Below are 22,804 nucleotides of genomic sequence, written 5' to 3' on the forward strand. Positions count from 1 at the left end.
CACACACACACACACACACACACACATGTCTGCTAAAAGCTGGACACACATGTGTAAGTGTATCTTGGAAATGTGCAACCACAACGAGGAGTTCAACAGATGTCAAGGACTTACTCTTTTCAATTGAGCTGCCAATCATGGCATTGTATTCATATACACACACACACCCCGCTTCCAGCAGTTTTGTTCTCCATAGAGTGGTCCAACCCTGGTCAAAGTGAAGCCAGGAGAATTTCCAGCCAGTGCTCCGGAGGCTACAAGTCTCGCTTTTAGATTCTGGGACACTGGCTCGGGCCTGCTGGTTGGCTCCGGCTGTCTCCTCGCTGCACTTCCTTTGTATCCAGCAGCGCTGGCGGGGCCGGGGCGGCCCTCAGCCGGCCGTGTCTAGCTGCCGCAGTGCTTGCCTAAGCCCCTGAGATGCCCTTGACAGCTCCACGGTTATCATCCTTTCTGTCTCCAGCCTGACCTCCCCTCAGAACCACACTCCAGTGGCTCTCAGACAATCCCTTTGTAATGTAAACCACTTATTCCTTCTTTTCAACCCCTGCCCCCGTTGGGCCATTAGCAGGGACTCAATTGTTGGCTCCCTGTCACCACAATCACAGTTAAGTCACTATTGTTCTTCACCCACAGAAAGGCCACGGTTCCAATTGCTACTTTAATTTATTATTAATAATTCCTGTGACAATCACTCCTTTCTTCCTACTATTACCATTGTCCTTAAAACAATTTGGTTGTTGTCACTCAAGAGAGGTACTGTGTATGTACTTGTTGGATGATAAATTAATGTACATAAGGTTAAACTGCAAAAATTAGAGCTCTTTAGATAGGACATTCTAAGGCTCAGGAGAATAATATGAAAAGGTTTGTAAAATCATAAGGAAAATGAATACTGAGCACATTATTAAATATCAGAATTTTGAACTAAGGGGACTCATGTGTGTGTATGTATGTCTATATAATTCATATACAACAATTCACTCATTTAAAGTGTACAATTCAATGGTTTTCAGTGTAGTCCCAGTTGTGCGATTATTGCCACAATCAATTTTAGAACGTTTTCAGAAGGCATCTCTTGTATTAAGAAAGAGACTTAGACCAAACTAAGCTATATGTTCCTCTATAGAGCAATGGAAAAAACCACACACCACCACATATGGAACTTGTTTCTTACCAAAGATGGCACACATTGAAGATATAAAGAGGCTGAGAGGAACTCTGAAACATTATGGAGGACAAATAATGCCTGCCTTCCTCTCTCAAAATTAGTTCCTGGGTGTGACTGTCAGATTCAGGATACGCTACGCAGTGAATCACGACTCTTTCCCAGGTTTGATGACAAAGGCCCAAGTCGGGGCAGGGGGTTGGAGGTGAATTCTTCAGATTATTTTCAAGTCCACAACTCAGCTGAAAACACTTAACTCTGCAGCATCCTTAAAAGTCAGAGGTGACAGCATCTTCTGTGTGACATGAACATCTGCTCAGGCAAAAGGAATCTCAGAGGCCTGGCTGACTATACTGACCAGGCAGACATCAGATGGAAGTAGTTTGAATCACTGATGGATGCCACCTTCCCATCCATATCCAGAAATAAAATGTCAAAGCATTCTGTTTCTAAACCCCAAACCCTCTAGGTCCTTCACTAAAATTGCTTGTGAAAATCACGGTGCATTAGAAGTGATACAGCCTCGTGTAAGACAGAAAGGCTCTCTGTGAAAGAGGGAATGTTCCTAGACCAAATAATCTTTCTCTCTTAGGGCTGCACTGACATGCTAATAGTTTCCATCAATGCCTAAATGGTTTCAGGAAGCGCATACACAACGTATAAGATCAGCGTGACAGAGGAAATGCACAGATCGAGCTTGCAAAAGTGTCTTAGAGGAAACAGCTTAATATAATAATGGGAGTTACTACTTCCTGTATTAGGAAAATAAAAGCAACAGCAACATTCATCTGAATGAAAGAAAAACTGCTCAGCCAAACAAATTTCACAGGCAAACACCAGAAGCCAGCCCTCATCTAACGACCTACATGTAATGTTTGACAAGAGGGCGACATTTTCTCTAATCTTTAATTACGACTTTTAATTTTCTTAGGCTACTTCTCATTAATTACACAATATGTATATAAAGGTGCCAAACAATTGTTTATAAAAGGAAATAAAAGTACTCAAAATAGCAAGGCATGGTGAAAAGATGCTGAACTCAGTTGGGCGTGTGTGCATTTGTGTTTGTATAATTAGTAGCATGTGAGGAATAAAAAGCAGTGGCCATGATGATGTGCACAATTTATGGATATTTAGCACATATGTCCTCCCCACCCATGCAGCTATAAATTTATAAAGGCACTATACAAGAGACACAATTAATCTAGCATGAGAAGGTACTCTTGAATTCTACGGTAGAACAAAGGAGTTAGTGAAATTAGAGAAAAACACAATCTATTCTCTTAAAATAAGACGGAAAATTGGTACTAAGAAGGCATCATACTGCAGTGGAAGGAGACGGACTTGGGAAAAAGCTTCACGCTGCACAATGGAACAGGGTCTTTACATCTCGGGAGTCCCTGTTTACCCGTCAGAACAAGGGCGGTAAGTTATCCGTTCTTGTGACATGTGTGGGCGGGGATGTGTGCTAAGTCCTGACTCTCTGCAACCCCATGGACTGTAGCCCACCAGGCTCTTCCGTCTACGCGATTTCTCAGGCCAGAATGCTAGAGTGGGTTTCCATTTCCTACTCCAAGGGACCTTACTGACACAGAAACGGAACCCGAGTCTCCTGCATTGGCGGGTGGAAACTTTACCACTAGTGCTGATTAACTGAGATAACACTATTGCAGAGTACCAAGCTCAAAGTAAGTACTCAAAAGGTGTTTTATCAATGACTTTAAAGATCTAAAAGGGATGCAATGTCTTAAAGGCTCATTTTGTGTTCAGTTCAGTTCAGTTCAGTCACTCAGTCGTGTCTGTCTCTTTGCAAACCCGTGGATGGCAGCATGCCAGGCTTCCCTGTCCATCACCAACTCCCGGAGCTTGCTCAAACTCCTGTCCATTGAGTCGGTGATACCATCCAACCATCTCATCCTCTGTCATCCCCTTCTCCTCCTGCCTTCAATCTTTCCCAGAATTAGGGTCTTTTCCAATGAGTCAGTTCTTTGCATCAGGTGGCCAAAGTATTGGAGCTTCAGCTTCAACATCAGTCCTTTCAATGAATATTCAGGATTGATTTCCTTTAGGATTGACTGGTTTGATCTCCTTGCTGTCTAAGGGACACTCAAGAGTCTTCTCCAACACCACAGTTCAAAAGCATCAATTTTTTGGTGCTCAGCCTTCTTTATGGTCCTACTCTCACATCCATACATGACTACTGGAAAAATCATAGCTTTGACTAGATGAACCTTTGTTGGCAAAGTAATGTCTCTGCTTTTTATTATGCTATCTAGGTTGGTCATAGCTTTTCTTCCAAGGAGCAAGTGTCTTTTTATTTCATGGCTGCAGTCACCATCTGCAGTGATTTTGGAGACCAAAAAAATGAACTCTGTCACTATTTCCATTGTTTCCGCATCTGTTTGCCATGAAACGATGGGACCAGATGCCATGATTTTTGTGTTTTGAATGTTGATTTTTAAGTCAGCTTTTTCACTCTCCTCTTTCATTTTCATCAAGAGGCTCTTTACTTCCTCTTTGCTTTCTGCCATAAGGGTGGTGTCATCTGCATATCTGAAGTTATTGATATTTCTCCCGGCAATCTTGATTCCAGCTTGTGCTTCATCCAGCCCGGCATTTCGCATGATGCACTCTGCATATATGTTAAATAAACAGGGTGACAATAAACAGCCCTGATGTACTCCTTTCCCAATTTGGAATCAGTTAGTTGTTCCATGTCTGGTTCTAACTGTTACTTCTTGACCTGGGTCAAACAAAGAAAAACAGATTTCTCAGGAGGCAGATAAGGTGGTCTGGTATTTCTACCTCCTGAAGAATTTTCCATTTTGTTGTGATCCACACAGTCAAAGGCTTTGGCATAGTCAATAAAGCAGATGTTTTCTGGAACTCTCTTGCTTTTGTGATGATACAACAGATGTTGGCAATTTGATCTCTGGTTACTCTGCCTTTTCTAAATCCAGCTTGAACATCTGGAAGTTCTTGGTTCATGTACTGTTGAAGCCTGGCTTGGAAAATTTTGATCATTACTTTGCTAGCATGTGAGATGAGCGCAATTGTGCTGTAGTTTGAACATTCTTTGGCATTGCCTTTCTTGGGGACTGGAATGAAAACTGACCTTTTCCAGTCCTGTGGCCACTGCTGAGTTTTTCAAATTTGCTGACATATTGAGTGCAGCACTTCCACAGCATCATCTTAGGATCTGAAATAGCTCAACTGGAATTCCATCACCTCCACTAGCTTTGTTCATAGTGATCCTTACTAAAGCCCACTTGACTTCGCATTCCACGATGTCTGGCTCTAGGTGAGTGATCACACATTCGTGGTTATCTGGGTCACTAAGACCTTTTTCGTATAGTACTTACCACCTTTTCTTAATATCTTCTGCTTCTGTTAGGTCCATACCACTTCTGCCCTTGACTGTGCCCATCTTTGCATGAAATGTTCCCTTGGTATCTCTAATTTTCTTGAAGAGATCTCTAGTCTTTCCCATTCTACTGTTTTCCTCTATTTCTTTGCATTGATCACTGAAGATGGCTTTCTTATCTCTCCTTACTATTCTTTGGAACTCTGCATTCAAATGGGAATATCTTTCCTTTTCTCCTTTGCTTTTCGCTTCTCTTCTTTTCACAGCTATTTGTAAGGCCTCCTCAGACAACCGTTTTGCCTTTTTGCATTTCTTTTTCTTGGGGATGGTCTCAATCCCTGCCTTCTGTACAATGTCATGAACCTCTGTCCATAGTTCTTCAGGCACTCTGTCTATCAGATCTAATCCCTTGAGTCTGTCACTTCCACTGCATAATTGTAAGGGATTTGATTTAGGTCATACCTGAATGGTCTAGTGGTTTTCCCTACTTTCTTCACTTTAAGTCTGAATTTGGCAATAAGAAGTTCATGATCTGAGCCACAGTCAGCTCCCAGTCATGTTTTTTCTGACTGTATAGAGCTTTTCCATCTTTGGCTGCAAAGAATATAATCGATCTGATTTCAGTATTGACCATCTGGTGATGTCCATGTGTAGTCTTCTCTTGTGTTGTTGGAAGAGGGTGTTTGCTATGACCGGTGCATTCTCTTGGCAAAACTCTTTTAGCCTTTGCCCTGCTTCATTCTGTACTCCATGTGTTTGGTACCGAATTCCATGTCTCACACATCTCCCAAAATGCAGATAAATACTGTCATTCTGATTTCCTGAAATGGACACAGAGACTCAGGGGAAGGGAAATAACTTGCTTAAGGCCAGTCAACCATTTGCAAGTAGAGACAATATTTGAATCCAGGTCTTTACAATCCTACAACTAGTTAAGAAATTATATTGAATAGCCAAGCCAAGAATATTTACTGAACTCCCTTTTCATCTAAAGTGCCCATGAGATGGAGAGGACTTCATTCCAAATTCTAAAGGAAGGGTCATGGGTTCCAGGTACCTGAAGACTGACATATAAAAGATGCTTTTCGTTTTCAAGTGAATACTTCAAAGTGCTATTTTTAATTGACAGTTTAGAGCTGTACTTTTTAAATGCTGTACTGTACTTTTAAACCTTTAAAATGTTTATGTATTTATTTATTTGTCTGCACTGGGTCTTCATTGCTGCCTGGGCTTTTCTCTAGTTGTGGCCAATGGGGGCTACTCTAGTTGCGGTGTGCGGGCTTCTCACTGCAGTGGCTTCTCTTGTTGTAGAGCATGCGCTCTAGGGCACACGGGCTTCAGTAGTTGTGGTGAATGGGCTCAGTTGCCCTGCCACATATGGGATCTTCCTGGTTCAGGGATCGAACTTGTGTCCCCAGCATTGGGAGGCGGATTCTTTTACCACTAGACCACCAGGGAAGCCCCACAGCGGTAATTTTTAAAAGTGGCAATTCTGCTTTCTCTGCCCTCCTGCCTCATGGCCAGAAGGCCACCTGGAAGAAATACCACGTGACAGAATGCAAGAAAGATAAGCATCTCTGTTCCTAGGATCTACCACGTACTGAGCATGTGGCCTTGGGCAAATTACTAGACCTTTGTGAGCTTCAGTTTCCTCATTTGAAACATGGGAACAAGAACAAGTATGCCCACTTCCCCAAGGCTATTTTGAGGATTAACTAAAATATATGCACTTTCTATATGTCAATGCTGAACCTAACAGTATTATTCATTATGAGATCCAATCTTGGTACATTAGAGTCACACGGAGCATGAGAAATTCTCTTAGACACTACTGCCCTTCACCCTCAGTAGAGTGCCTGGCATAAAGTAACTCTGCATACAATGATAATATTCTTTCCTTTTCCCTCAAGGAAAAGCTGGAAAATGAGAAGAGATGGATGGAGAAACATTGCGCTGTTGTGAACAGGGCCTGGGCTACCAGCTGCCTGGAAGAACCAATGTCAGTCACAGGATGGGAAGGATGAATGGATGAGCAGTTGCACTTGGGCTTGTCCATCTCTGATTTCAGTGGTAGTGGTGGTCAGCCTCTCTGCCTCTCCTCTCCCGGTGACCCAGCTGCATCCCAATTTGCTGTTTGCAGTGATCTGGTCTGGAGCAGCTTGGGGGAAAACATTATTCTGCTAAATGCTGTGTAAAGTAATGACACTGAGAGAATACTTGAAAGTCTAAAAGGATATTCTGGATGCTCGCCATGAGTAATTGCCATGTTGAGGCTGGCAACTAAAATTGCATCGCAAAGATATTTACCCAATTTTCATAAAAACTATTATGGCTTTATTTTCAAAGCAAGTAACTACAGAGCCATGTGGCTTGTCAGTAAATGCTCAAGTGATTAACTGAGAAATGTGGAGGTGGGTGGAAGAAGGCTGTTAGGCATAGAGATTTGAGAAAAACAAAATTTAGAAAAAGATGTTTTTTGAATTTTGAGAGCTGAAAGCATTTCTGTCTCCAGAATGATGATCCATATCATCATGCTAAGTCCTTGACCCCAGGAAAGAAAGGAGGGAACATTGGCACATCTGTTTCAATGGTTATTTTTGAACATGCATAGTTAGGTTTTCAAATTCAGATTTCCTTAAACTCTTGGCACAGAACAGGGCTGGCTGCAAAGGCAAAGTGCATTTTTTAGTACTAGCCCTGTTTCGAGGGTGGGAAGTCCTCCTACCTTTCCGGGTGCAGGCTGGCCCTGCCCGCTCCTGTCCCTTGTGGGAATGACCTGAGCCAAGACCAGGGCCTCAGGGCAGAAGGGCTGCAGGGGTGTCTTGGGGAGTAGGGAGGGAGGAGGTTGGTTTCCCTGGGCAATGTCTGTGAGGCCTACTATCCCATTGCTATTCACAGCCTTGCCTGTGCAAAATTAATAACACAGGGTGAAGATAGGGAGCAAGGAAGTAGCTGAGGGCTTCTCAATGGCTCAGTGGTAAAGACTCAGGCTGCCGATGCAGGAGACCTGGGTTCGATCCCAGGGTCTGGAAGATCCCCTGGTGAAGGGCATAGCAACCCACTCCAGTATTCTTGCCTGGAAAATCCCATGGACAGAGGAGCCTGGTGGGCTACAGTCCATGGGGTCGCACAGAGTCAGACATGACTGAGTGACTGAACGATGATAATAACACAACAAAGAAAGTAACGGAAGCTGGGCTATGGAACCTGACAACCACAATAAACCCTTCTGTACTGATACTGCCAATGGCGGTTTTCTGGACCTATTCGTGCGCTCACGCTAAGTCACTTCAGTTGTGTCCGACTCTTTGCAATGACATGAACTGTAGCCCGCCAGGCGCCTCTGTCCGTTGGATTCTCCAGGCAAGAAGACTGGAGTGGGTTACCATTTCCTTCTCCAGGGGATCTTCCCAACCCAGGGATGGAACTGGCGTCTCTGACGTCTCCTACATTGGCAGCTGGGTTCTTCACCACTAGCACTACCTGGGAAGCCCCTTCTGGACCTGTTAAAGAATGTTTAACAAGTACATCCCTATCATCCCCACCAGGGGCTGGTGCTCTCCCAGAGGCTGCCACTCTCATGAAAAGCACCGCCGCCGCCACACGATCGGGCGGTGGCGGAGCTGGACCGTCTGTGCTCCCACATCTTTATCCCGTTATCAGAGTCTAAGACCTGCTTCCCTCCCCAAAACCCTGGAATGGGGTACACCACAGGAATACACTCGGCTACTATTTCCATTCAATAGAGGTCCTCAGCCCTGTCCAAATACAAATGCAGAAGGACATGCCCTCCCTTTAACCAGCATTTCCCAGGGAGCCTGTTCATGTCCCCAAAGGCCCCACTGCTTACTCTCTTTAAAGACAATCGACTCAGTCCACGTGCCGGCATGCCAGAGAGCAGAGACAAGGCCAGGATTTTAGATTTTCCAAAGAAAAGCCACTTGACTCCTAAGGGCTTTTTTTTTCCTTTTTATGTTTTAATTTCCCCCCCGCCCTGACGCCTGTTCTGGATCTGTGGGAGATGTGTAAGTAAGTGACATCCTGAAAGGATGAAGCAAATGTGACCACATCTGAAGGCTGGTAATTGAAGACGGGTACTACTTTCCTACAAACAGCACTTCTTGTACTATTTCCCCCCAAAAGCTTTAAACTCTTAGTCTAAATTACTTTCTCTAAAAAAGCTTTCAAGATAGGGCTAGTCACATTCCATTCCTCTCCCCAGGACTTAATAACTTCTACCATGTAAAAAACATTCCCAGGTGATTTGGAATCAGTATAAAATGAGCACATCAATGATGTTCATGCAAAATATGTATGTTTAGTAACATTGTAATGAATCAATACATATTTATTGTTTGAAAATATGAGATTAGGGAATTGCTTCTTTTATTGGAAACCACTCAAAAGATAGTTTCTCAACTCTCAGTTTGAGTTGTTACCATTATTAGATTAACAGAGTTTTTTAAAAAATAATTTAAAATTTTACGACTAAATTTTACAAAAGGTTAAAATGCTACAAAAACTTATTTATCATCAAATCAGAATGATTAAGGAGTATGTCAATAAGCATGGAATCAATATAATCACACCAGGCCTTTCTGCCCTACAAATTCATCAAAAGAACATTTGAACGCTGAGCAAACTCCACAAAATATTCCTAATATGTCAAAATAGTCACTTGGAAAAATTTCAAATTGTGTGAGATAGAGACTCAGTCCACTTTTATAAAGAAAATATAAATTTAAAAATATAAGAAAGAATTACACGTATTTTCTAGAGAAAGGCTTATAAGAAATAAAACCTGAACTCCTGGGATGTGAGTTATATCCCTGTAATTCTGCAACAGAAGACTCTGCTCCAAACAGGATGTGCCGACTGTTTAACACATTCATTATCATCCTTCATCAAGCATAAAACTAACAGTCAGGAAATACAGCTGCAATGGCACAATTACCAACACACTCAGAATATGCCCTGCAGCAAAGAAAGCAAATGAGTTGCTTTTCATTAACAAAGCTTGGCACACCTCTCCAAAGACATTGTTTTCTTTCCAGCCAGTGTCTCAAAAGGCATTTCAGGGGCTATTTGCTTAGGTAAATCCAGGGAACAAGTAAATCATGAAAACATTTATTTAAATTTCAAAATATTCATTATCGATATACAGTGAGTGCCATTCATATGTGTATACACACATACACACACACACACACACACACACACATGTGTATATACAACATATGTGGATATACCAATATGTGTATTGAAAGATGACTTGATCCAGTCAAAATCTTTTATATAAAAGACTTGTATTTTTAAAACATTATTAGTGCAAGAGGGTTGGTAAATCAGGTTGTAGTCCATATTTGACTGTGACACATAGGTATTCATGGTTTTCATTCTCACAGTCTGTGGCATACAATATGATATGCAACATGCCTCCATCTAGGCAGTAATGGGCTGGGTAATAACAGGGTTCTATTATATGGGTTTGAGTCCATATAAAGAAAATAATTAGCTACTAGCGTCAGATTCTAATATAACATGTCATCATTGAAAGCTCAGATGAATAGCATTCTAAAGAGGTAATAAAAGCACACTTTATTTGGTTGACTTCTGGACACTTTACATTCTTGAGATTATTATAATCTTATTACACCTTAACAGATGTATTACTCCTACTGAATTTATATTGTAATTAAACTGTTACTTAAACCATAATTTAAGGAAGGCCTGGGGGATGTAAAAGGCAATGGGTAATCATCTGCCCCAAATATTTTGAATTATATCCTAAAGCATGGCCACCAGACTTTCACTAAATTCTCTGCCCAGAAATCCTCTAGCATAATCAGCTCAGTCCTCTCTGCAGGAAAAAATATCACAGGAAAATTTAAGGAGTCGAATTTTCCTTAACACTGGAGGCCAGGGATACACAGGGTTACTACCATCTTAGCACTTTTGTAGATATGGTGACATTACAAACATCTCAAAATCAAAGAGGTGTTTTAGGGCAACAAATAAAAAGAAAAAAAAGTAAAAACTTCTTAATGCTTTGTTAAGCAAGGTGATGAGACCTACTTACAAACTGCCTGAAAAATTAAAAAGAAGGTATTTTCAAGATGAAGTTTAATGAGTTCTTTCCTGATCTCTTCCTTTCAAAGATATTAATCTGACCTGGCAACGAAGCACCCAGTGCTCCACCACCATTCTGAAAATTCTTCTAGAATCTAAATCACTTCCTTATCGCAATATGCATTCACCCGCAGCAACCATCAGAGAGCAAAATGACTCCACCTTCAGTTGTGAGGCTGAGGACCTGACATTTTGCATGTATTCCTTTTGGGTTGAGAAATCACTGAGTTTGATATTGCTGCTTCAATTAGAAAATATGACTGCAGTGTTAGGAAAAAGTGATATTCTATATGGGATGGGACTCACAGAATAAAATATTTGTTAGAAGAGAAAAAAGAAAATACCTTCCTATGTGAATATATGTTAATGAGTAAAAGGTAACAAAGTGTACTAGACTTGCATAATCTTTTCTTTAGCAACATCAAACAAGTATTTTAAAAGGAGCTGGGCCAATCATTAGGCTCAGGGTCACCACAATTCATCTCCCAGTTACAAGTACCAAGGTTCAATCTGTGGTTTTGGATGCTATGGCTTTTGTTGTATTGAATACGGATGCGGTAAAAAAGATTCTACTGGCGGAGGTGGGGCATAATTATCTCTTTGACATTAAGAGTCTGTTATAATTATGATGCTTGCTTCAATGTACATTGCTGGTGATAGAAACAAGACTTGACTTTTTGTAAGATTTTCTAGTGGACTTTCTAGCTTTCATACCTTTAACGTGGTAAATTCATATGGCTGATAACCCCTGAAGCTCTCATGGATGGCTGCCATAGTGTGAGAAGTTTTCTCCCAAAAATGAAGCAGAGTGGTCTGTAAAGAAAGACAGTAAAGCCATTAGCATTTTAAACGCCTCAGATCTAGTCATGGGCCCTAGAAGAAGTGTGTCCATCTGTGGCTTTCCAGGGCTTCTGAGACACGATTCTGACCCACCTCTGTAGCCTGGTTTCCTATCACAGCCCCACTCACACCCTGTATCTCAGCCAAACTTAACGGCTCCCTGTCCCCTTACGGCTCATGCTGCTCCACCCCTTAGGAGGCTCTCCTCTCCAGTCTCTTTGTACTCATCTCATCTGATCCATCCTCCAAAATCCAGGGCTGGTCATTGACAATGGACTTTTGTGATCCCTCACCTGATTCCATGTCTCCCTCTTCAAGCCTCCACTGGACTTTTTTTGGTAGATCTCATTTCACTTAGCACACCCTGTTCTGTCTTTGAGGCAGAGACAACATAGTCAGATGTTACTGTCTCTGACTTCCTTTCTAAACTCTACATTCCCTGAGGACAGGAAATCTGGTCGTATCCATTGTATATAACCTACAACACCCAGAGTCTCCCTCCCACACTCAGCTGGTGCTCCACAGTACAGTCGATAGACGCAGGTGCCATCCGGAGGGAACGCGGAGCAGTAAGGAGACAAAAGCGAGTTCATTAAATTATGACAAGCTAATGAGGGAGTGACCGTGCCGTGAGAATTACAGGCAACAACGCCAAGAGAGTTCAGAGGAGGCCTACTGAAGGAGGTAACACACTGTTGGTACATCAAACGAGTGGAAGTTGGAAAGGTTCAAGTGGAGAAGGAGGGCACTCAGGCAGAAGGAGCCACCTGAATAAATGCAGGGAGGTGGGGAATTACAGTGTATGCTCAGCGAATAGCTAATCATCAGTCTGATTGACTGTAGGATGAATCCCATGGACACAGAAGCCTGGAAGGCTACAGTCCATAGGGTTGCAGAGTCAGACATGCCTGAAGCAACTCTGCACACAGCACGGGATGCTAAAAAGGAGAGATGTGGGAGGTAAATTATGACAAAGGCAATCAGAGCCTCATCATGCCCAAATCATACTTTGGGCTCAAAACCCATTTTTCTGCCATCTAAAGCTTGTCACATACTTGTTTCATTGCGACAAACAGTTTTCACTTTGTTACCTGGTATGTTGCTAGCATATGAGACAAGAGATTGCATCTGCTCGCTCCAAGAAGATCCACTTTTTGACACACATCCATCTTCAATTTGTCAAAGCTTTTTTTGGCAAGGCGAACTTGTGTTTGCACCTATGAAAGTAAAAAGAGACTCTTTGACCCACTCAAATTCAAATTTTTAAGTGATAAAAATTTGTCCATGAAAAAAAGACCAAAAGTGGGATTATCTCTTTCAAACAAGAAAACACCTTTGAAAATTCCAGGCAAGTGAGAAAACCCTATAATATCTACTCTTTACTTCCAAAGGACCTCAATGACAGTATTGTATATCATGATTTTACAGCAGATGTACTATGCTGAGAATATTTTTCTCAGTCGAATGTTAGAATTTCTCTCCTCTCAAGGCATTCACAAACTGACCATGGTGGGGAAAAGTCTGGAAACTCACAGGGTGGTAAGAGGACTATTTATTCCCCATTGTTTTCCTATGGTTCTTTGAGGCTGACTTCTCCATATACTCTTCATTACCTTCCTCTAAAATAAACATCTTACATAACATGGTACATTTGTAAAAAAATATGAAATTAACACTGATACAATCTTATTAACTAAACAACAGATGTTATTCAGATTTCACCAGCTTTCCCACTGTCTTTTTTTTCTTGTCTTGAGATCCAATCTAGGATACCACATAGGTAATTGTGATGCAGCCTAAAAAACTATCCCCACAGATAAACTTTCAATGTTTTACTATTGTGTATGTACCCAAGTAATCTTCCATCCATCTCTATGCCACGTATCAGTAGTAATTCAGGGATGGAGGGGGGATAAGGGAGATTTCAGAAATGTCTATTCTACATATTATTTGATAATAAAACAAAGTTAAAAAAATTAATACAGTTACAGTACAAATAGTAGAGCCAAAATTTCCCCTTTCTCTAACCTGAAGCATCAACACATCCTACTTTAACTGGGAAGTTAGTCACATATTAATTTATCTCAGATAATTTATGCAGTTGTAGTGACCAGGCAGGTAACTGGGAGTTGGGAATAATGCTGACTCATTAATGGCAGCTCTTTCATCACAGGATACGTCGGGTAGGGGCTGGGGTGGGGGACTTGAGGATGATGTCTACCTTGATCACCATTATATGAAGCACCTAGCAACCTAGGAACTGAACAGATATTTGGTGATTGAATGAAGCAAATTTCCAGACCATTTCAAAAGGTAAAGTGCCTGAGTACCATTTTAAAGTAGAACCTTGAGAACAGTCTTAAAAGTAATAATTTTTACATAAAAATAAACACGAAGATTGTGTGATTTAGATTATAATAACTTTTCCCACTAATAATTTATATTTGCAGCTTTTAAAATTATAGGGCGTTATATAATAATAGTAGCCACTGATACAGTGGCTATCATTCATAATAACATTGAAAACAATTTAGCAACAGATATAAGTCACAATGAATACAATTGGTACAACTGAACAATTAATACAATTCACTCATCACATACCAGCTTTATTCTGTTAGCCTCTGTATGGCCCTGTCTGACTGCCGAGAAGAAGAGGCTTTGTCAGAGGACCTAACTGACCCAAAGAGCTGGCAATCTAGATTAGCCTGCCTGACTCCTAAGCTGCACTGTCTGTCCCCTGCCCCACAAACAACTTTCACAACTTCTTGCAAAGTCAAGAAACTCAAAATTATGATTCTACCCAGAAACACACGCTGTAGGTGTCTATGGAACTGGAAAATAATCAGGCAATCCATTTAATATCATACTGACAGAATCAACGCCCTATATGAATAGGGTCTTGTTTCAATAGCTGTGTAAAGCATTTCCTAAGAATTCCTCTGTATTCCTAGTCAATAGAGTTTGGAAACCCAGCAAATAAAAGCCATCAAGCTCCCCTCAAGCCACACCGTGAGCTTAAATAAATCCCAGAATGCGACCATTCCTTGCTATGGAATGGAGAGACTCCAGGGAAAACTACGGGGGCGTGCAAGCTGTAAAAAGTTAGGATGTGTGAAATATCAGTGGTTTTCTGCCTTCCTCTGAGAAGAGTAAGGATAATACAAAAAAGAAAACCCTAGTTCCTGAAGGGAGAAGTGGGACAGTGAAGGGAAAGGTGTTTAAGCCTCAGAGAGTTCCACGGCAGGTGCCCTCTGGTTCACTCGATGCTCGAGCTGGGAAGAACACTTCGGCGGGGATCCTGAGAGGCATCTGTCCTACCCTTTCCTTCTGAAGGGGGAGGAAACAACTACAGGTGTGAGCGCTCACGCAACATTCATTCAACACATCCTTAGTGAGTGTGAGAGCTGCTTCTACGTCAGGACCAGAGCTAGGCACTGGGAGGTCTGTAGAGGAATAAGACGCTGGCAGGTGGTTAAAAAATACTTAAGGATGAATGCACAGAGGCACAAAGATCTTTTAGAGAAGATGGACAAGTTAGCCACTATATTTAATATAATGGGAGAAGTACAGCAGAACTGAGTAAAGACAGAAGCAGCACGGACAAGGGACTGATTAATGCTGAGGGTGGCAAGGGTGGGGGTGGACCGATGGTATCCCCAACTACAGCCCTCCCTGTTATCCACACCCTTAGCCCTGAGACTCTGGAGTCTCCGCCCACTCTGACAGTGGGCATGGTGTGTGACCTGCTTTGGCCAATGGGCCAGATGTGATGAAACTGGAAGCTTGGGCAAAAAAAAAAAAAAGCTAGCATGCTTTCACTTTCTCCCCTCTCTGAGACTGCCATGAGAAGATGCCCCGGCCAACCTGAGAATGTGCCTGGGCTGGCCAACTGAAGTGATACTGAGGCTTGTGCATGCAAGAGACATGAGGAGGTGGTCCTAAGAGATCAGCCTTTGGCCAGCTGACACCCAATATCTGAGAGAGGCCAGCCATGACCAGCCGGGCCTCTCCCCTCCCCACAGTTGACCAAAGACTCACGTTTGAGCCCAGCAGAGACCAGGAGTGCCTTGCTAACTCACACCTGTGAGCAGTAAGACATGCTCACTGTTTTAAGCCACTGAGGGTTGCAGTTGCTTATTTCATAGCATTATTATGGCCATGTTGTTCTTGTTTAGTTGCTAAGTTGTGTTCAACTTTTGCGACCCCTTGGGCTCTCCACAGGATTCTCTGGGCAAGGATACTAGAGTGGCTTGCCATTTCCTTCCCTAAGGGATTCTTCTCCATCCAGGAATCGAACCCACGGCTGTGTCTCCTGCATTGCAGGCAGGTTCTTTACTGCTGAGCACTGATATAAATTGTGAGTTGGGGGATAATGAAGACCGCTGAGATGGGGGGATATCTGAGGTGGGTCTTAGGTCACGAATAGGAGTACACGGTTAACTACCCGGAAGCCACAAGGCTGGCCTGTTAATGCAGAGGTTGTAGATTTTTCTAATTAAATGCAAATAACTTTATTGTGGGATGTGAATTTTGCTTTTTCCTTTACATTAACAAAATAAGTTACACATAGATATTCTTTTATCCTAGAAGAAAATTTAATTCCCTTGCTTATAACACAAGGCTCATGAATTAAACACTGAAATGTGCCCTAATTTAATTCTGTCTGAATTTTGTAAAGTAATTTTAGAAACCTAGAAGAAGACTTCAACACTTGACTCAGTGAGTTCTGAAAGGCCATATGCTTTGTGTGCCAACAATGATTATTAAAATACTTAATGCACCGCTGAGTTTCCAAATGTTGAGCTCCTTCCCTGCCAAACAAGAAGGAGGTGACACTGCTGGGCACTGTGAATACGGCAAAGTTCATTTAATATTTTGTGTTCCATGTCTGTTCTCTAAAACACATCTCTAGTTTGCTGCCCGAGGACAGAACACCAAGGACACAGGTGAGCCCAGGCCACATCGAGAGTCTAATATCCTGTGCCTCCACTAGCACTTAAGTGAAAATGTCTTATTATTCCTTTCAATCCCAAATAAATTATTTTCAATTACATAAACATCTTGAGGAGCTCCTGTGGTTTTCAAGGTTCTTTAGAAAATCTTCAAATAAATGTATCTTTTCTGATTTCTTAATTTTATTCCTGTTGCCCCCACGCTGTCCTCTTACTCTCCACACTCTAGGAAATGATCACGTATATTAATTAGATCCTCTTTAGCATGGGTCCTGCCTGCCCAAGACTGCAAAAATACAATTCACCAGAAAAAGGAGGAATGTCTTGCATGTCAAAATGACAGGGCACTTCTCTGTACTTAGGTTTCCTAACCTGAAATTCTACCTCTTAGCCCCAACTTGAACTGCTTATGATGAAGCCAAGCTATTCATACTCAGTGCAATCTGGCTTCTCCATTCAGCGGGAAAGGTCTTCATAATACTCCACAACCAAATCATTGGAGAGTAGCTTTGCATTTTGTCCTAGTGTTTTCTCTCCTTTAAAAGTAAAATAAAGCTAACTCCCCATCTTACTCTTACTTTGACATTATCTTCGAGAAGATGCCTTTGCCGCTCTCTCTATTCAATCATTTACCAAACATTTACTGAGTATCTCCCATGTGCCGATAGCAGTGAGCAAAATGGAGGCCTCATGATGCTAGTTCAGTGGGCATTTTCATATCAGTGAGGAAATAACAGAGGGAGGTGACCCAAAGGGAAGTCACACAGTTCCGTAAGAATGATTTACCAAGAGATCTGATTGAGAGGCTGTTCTCCTGGGAGGTGGCACTCAAGCTCTCTTTGGAAGGACTGAGCATGAGAAACCACGCAAAGAGAGAGAGCTCCAGCAGAGGGGAGAGCATGTGCAAAGGCCCTGAGGTGGAGGGCAGTGAGACAGGTCCCAGAAAACTAGTGTGGCTGGATTGCTGAGTCCAAACAGAAAGGTGGTAATGAGACGAGGCAAGAGAGGTGGGCTGGGGCATATCTCAGGGTCTTGTAGGTGTGCTCAGGATTTTAGTTTCTATCCTGGGGCTTCCAAGGCAGCACTAGTGGTAAAGAGTTGCCTTCTGATGCAAGAGACCCAGGTTCGATCCCTGGGTCAGGAAGATCCCCTGGAGGAGGAAATGGCAACCCACTCCAGTAAAGTTGCCTGGAGAATCCCATGGACAGAGGAGCCTGGCATTTATCCTGGGTGTATCAAATGCATTTTCTTTTTTTCCAAAATGCATTTTCAACCTATGATGATTTTATTGAGACATAACCCCAATGTAAGTTGAGGAAGACCTGTATGTCTTTAACGCTGCAGCTTGACGGTTAATATAAACAGTATTTAGCCCCCAAAAAGAAAGATGCAGTTGTCATCTTACTTCATTTCCTCCTAAGCATGCATTTTGAACTTTAACAATTCAGCAATAATAAATAAGTAGTGATAATTTTAAAGCTTTTCATTACTGCTGAAATTACAGATAAAATTGAATTTTTTGGTTAGCATTCCCTTTACATAAATTAATAAAACTTTATTCAAGACAACAATTTTGGATCCACCTGTGTAATCAGGACAGGCACAACTGTGGCTGACATGCTCTCAACCCATTTACACAAACACTATCATTCAGACACTCATTTTTAGATACTCAATTTCAGACACTAATGGAAAAAAAGCCAATTTCTTTTCTACTCTTTCCTGCTCTTCAGAAGTTCAAGTTTATAAATGTTCTGATCATGAGCATAAAAGTCACCCAGGAGAATGGAGTGCACTAATGTCTCAAAGTGATCTTCTAGGAATGGATAAAAGACTGTACTAGGGATGTATAAGATACTGTACTGTACCAATGCCTTCATTAAACAGTTACCTTAATGACAACGCAGGAGAAGCAGGCACCCGTATCATAGTCTACTCTTCCGAGTTTCAGGGAAGAGGGTTTTAACTCCCCTTCGTTTATTTTGTGTGATCACGTGTTCCAAGTTGGGTGAAGAAAAGAAAAAGGAATGAACGCTCCGGAGAGCACTGTTCTACAAATGCTTCATGCTGCAGTTCTTCAAAGTATGCAAAATTATCTTCATTTGCATAGAAGAAAAAAACTGATGTACAAAGTAATTTGCCTAAAACCAAGTAGCCAGTAAGTAGAAAGGCCAGGGGCTGGCCTGGGTTAGATGTTGTCTCCTCTTGTATAAAGTACGAAGTCCACACCCATACAGGCTTCCCAAGTGGCACTAGTGGTGAAGAACCCGCCTGCCAATGCAGGAGACATGAGAGGCATGGGTTAGATCCCTGGACTGTGAAGATCCCCTGGAGGAGGGCATGGCAACCCACTCCAGTATTCTTACCTGGAGAATCCCATGGACAGAGGAGCCTGGCGGGCTACAGTCCATGGGGTCACAAAGAGTCGGACACGACTGAAGTGACTTGGCACACACACACGCCCCACCCGTACCCTGCCTGCCAGCCTTCAGCCCATCCGCCTCCTCTCCCACATCACCTGCCAGGCACTATACAGTCCAGCTACACCAGGTCAAACCCATATCCATGCTTCTGCTCATTTCCTCTGCCTGGAAAGCCCCCTTCCCCTTGTTGTGCACGTGGCAACTCGTTCTCACACTGTACAGCTTCCAGGCAAAGGTTTTCTCCCATGAGACCCCCTTCCTGTAGCTTCTCAGGAGAGTGAGCAGCCACCTCCTCTGTATGATCAAGGCGCCTTGCAAACTGGCTTAGCACACAAAGCTATGGGAAGTGCTACCTGCTCCCCGCTAAGACCAGCTATCCTCTGAACTAGGAGCTACGTGAGGGTGAAAGGACACTACCCAGTTTTTTTAAGGCTGAGGCTGCATGCCTCCAGGTAGCAGGTATAAAAAACACTGAGTAAGGAGAGAGGATACCAGATGGACTGAACCATCAGGCTATGGAATATGCACCACATGCTCTGTCTGCTGAATTACTGTTAGACTTCCCCAGACATCGTCCCTCTTCCTCAACCCCAGTTCTCCACCATTTACTGATTTGAGATGATACACAGGCACATATTCTCATTTGCTGCTCACAACACTCCTACACCATAATTTTGTTTCTGTTTCACAGAGAAGGAAGCTGGTTTTCAGAAACATTAGGTAACTCGCCCCAGCTCACTTGACTGGCAGGGGAGGGGCAGGATGTGAAAGGCCACGCTCATGTCACCGAAACACTTTGCTGTCCTAACTGTAGCAGATCTCAAACCAGTAAGATGAACTGCATATCACCCAAAATGTGGATGTCAGCACTTGGTCCACTACTTTTTTTTTCCTTGTCACTCTGTCAACTCATTGCATCAAAATAATCTAACATATTCAACGTCTGTGACTCTGGCTTCTTGTTTGAAAATACAAACTGTTGTTCGCCATGCAATACATTCATTCACACTGGAATCAAAGAGTAAGAGGTTTTATATTCTCAAGGCCTTGGCAAGTTGAAAGAAAGATGGTTAAAATGAGTCACAATTGAGTAGTTTGCAATATGCCGACAGAGCTCAGGTTAATTTAGTTAGTTATCACATGACCCCGAGTGTTTTAATGTTTGCTTAGCGCTGGTTTTTTTTTTTTTTTGTCTGTTTTCTGTTTTTAACTTAAGAAAGCAATTCTGTCATTAGAAAATTTAACCGACTGGGTTCACTTCCTCTTTTAGGTCATTAGTGGAAGTATTAACTCAGGTCACAAGACCAAACCCAGGGTACCCGCTTTATCAATTTCTCTTTAATCTGAGAAGCACATGTTTCAGGAGAGAGTAAAAGGGCTATAGTACTGTCTTTATCCCACTGATATTCCTGTGCTTTGTTGAGGTTTTAAACATATATCATTATTCTTTTTCTTTTTACTACTTTTTTGGGATCATTTATTCACATCTACATTTCACGTGAAAGGCTGACAAGTGTGCCGGTTGTCTACTGGCTGCCCAAGCTACACCTGCTTGTACATCACATTATGGTATATTTTAATTATGCTTATTGGTGGTTCTGTAAGTAATCATGACACATAAACACAAATCAACTCCTAAATTAACAGGTGAACTGACTTGCTGAGAACTACCTTGCTTGAGGAGTGTTGTTCATTCATTCTGCTGCAGGTCCTGGATAAAGCAAAAAAGGGAAAAAGACTGAGCCTTTCCCTTTGTGGATGCCTTTGGCTGTCCTTGAGTTCCAAAGTGTGGTGGACCTGGGTATTCAGAGAAACCTGGAAGAGACCGACTCGTAACAACACTTTTGCTGGTTCTCAGAACTCGCAGAGTGAAGACAGGCTCTGTAACCTGTACAAGCACACCCTTCGTGCCTCTGCCCCACGTGCTTGCCTCTCTCCCCTAATTCTTTTCTTCCAGCTCATAAAGTGGTTTCATCCTCTTCCTCTTCACATGTGGTTCCCAATGATGTCATATTTCTTCTTTCTGCTCTGTTGGCCCTTCACAATCCAGCTTGTGCCACTTCTTCTAGAAACCACACTTCCATCCCTAAGGCACATGCTCCTCTTTCTGTGCCTCAATGGCACCTTACTGTCCTCTCATGGGACACATCACATTACATGGTCATTATCACTGTAATTGACAATCTTCGTCTGTATTCTCCAGGGAGCTTGGGGCAGGAACCATATCTTGGTTATGTTACCCTGGTACTAATAGGAAGAGCTAAAAATGCTAGCTAAAGAAATAGTTTTTAACCTGGTGCACAAAAGTGAAAGTCAGTTGTGTCCAGCTCTTTGGGACCTCATGGACTGTAGCCTGCTAGGGTCCACTATCCATGGGGACTCTCCAGGAAAGAATACTGGAGTGGGTTGCCATGCCCTCCTCCAGGGGATCATCCCTATGCAAGGATCGAACCCAGGTCTCCCACATTGCAGGCAGATTCTTTACCAGCTGAGACACCAGGGAAGCCCAAGAATACTGGAGTGGGTAGCCTATTCCTTCTCCAGGGGATCTTCATGACCCAGGAATTGAACCAGGGTCTCCTGCATTCCAGGAGGATTCTGTACCAGCTGAGCCACCAGGGAACCTGGTGCACAGTAATACAACACACACCATCACGTGCTTTGGGCCTGTAGCTTCTAATTCAAAAAAAATTATTTTTAATGTTATTTATTTATTTACCTAGCTACCTGAGGTCTTAGCTTTAACAAGTGAGATCTCCACTGTATCATGTGAGGTCTTTTGTTGAATGCACTGGCTCTCTACTTGTGGCCTCCAGAGCTCGCAGGCTCAGTAGCTATGGAGCACAAGGGCTTGCTGGTTTCACCACATGTGGGATCTTAGTTTCCTGACTGGGGATCGAACCAATGTCCCCTGCACTGCAAGGAGGATTCTTAACCACTGGACTACTGGGAAGTCCCAGCTTCTGTGTGTGTGTGCCTGTGTGTGTGTATTTAAGAAGACACGTCACAGTAATTTCATGCCAAGAAGGAACTGGGTCCAGATCCTTCAATTCCCCGTTCCTCTAAATCTTAAAAACATTTTCTGTGTTGACATTTGACACATTTCTATAGCACTTCTTTGCTCCTTCCTGCTGGAAATCATCTCATTCCGATTTGTTCTACGTCAGGTCTTCTGGAAAAACTTGGGTTTTGTGGTCCTTGTATATGTCTCATTCACTAACATTCTGTGTCAGTGGTCGGTGGCGATTGCTTTTGTTGTTACAGGCCTGAGAACATCTCAGATTTTCAGTTGATGGGCAAGTGCTCCTGTGACGGAGGCTGCCAGTGGTCCATCAATATCCATGTGCCCTTCCACAGCTTCCAGGTCCCCCCTGACAACAGGGGTGGCCATGGACAAAGCTCTCTCCAGCAGAATGTAAGCACAGGTAACGGGCACCACTTCCAGGTTTGGCCAGCCTTTCTACTTGTGCTCCTGTGGGTTCTGTCTCCTTTGGGGATGACTGGGATGTCCACATCTAGGAACACTGAAGGGAACATTTAAGAACTGCAAAGCTGCACTCAGCCTGGCCTCTAAATGACTCAGAGGAGGAGCCACTCCAAAAACCAGGATACCTGCCCAGTACTATTTGGTGAGCACAAACAAACAAAACCAAAACAACAACAACAACAAACCCCTTCTATTGGCTTAAGCTATGGAATTACGAGATTTGGGGTATCCCTTGGACTTCTCTGGTGGCTCAGACAGTAAAGTGTCTGCCTACAAAGCGGGAGGCCCAGGTTCAATCCCTGGGTTGGGAAGATCTCCTGGAGAAGGAAATGGCAACCCACTCCAGTATTCTTGCCAGAAAAATCCCATGGATGGAGGAGCCTGGTAGGGCTACAGTCTATGGGGTCACAAAGAGTCGGACACAACTGAGTGACTTCACTT

General features: G+C 42.7%; 1 protein-coding gene across 12 annotated transcripts in view; it reads right to left on the reverse strand.

Annotated features, from left to right (window-relative positions):
• Positions 1 to 22,804, reverse strand: part of ICA1 (islet cell autoantigen 1) — a 159,662-nt gene that overhangs the window by 35,031 nt on the left and 101,827 nt on the right. For all 12 annotated transcript variants that reach the window (XM_061164972.1, XM_061164971.1, XM_061164976.1 and 9 more), the window contains 2 exons: positions 12,590 to 12,715; positions 11,373 to 11,471 (listed from right to left, as the gene is read on the reverse strand). In XM_061164972.1, the coding sequence (XP_061020955.1) occupies positions 11,373 to 11,471; positions 12,590 to 12,715 (225 nt within the window). The remainder of the gene's footprint in view (positions 1 to 11,372; positions 11,472 to 12,589; positions 12,716 to 22,804) is intronic.

Source organism: Dama dama, chromosome 18, assembly GCF_033118175.1.
Source record: "Dama dama isolate Ldn47 chromosome 18, ASM3311817v1, whole genome shotgun sequence".
In the NCBI taxonomy this organism is placed as follows: Eukaryota; Metazoa; Chordata; class Mammalia; order Artiodactyla; family Cervidae; genus Dama; species Dama dama.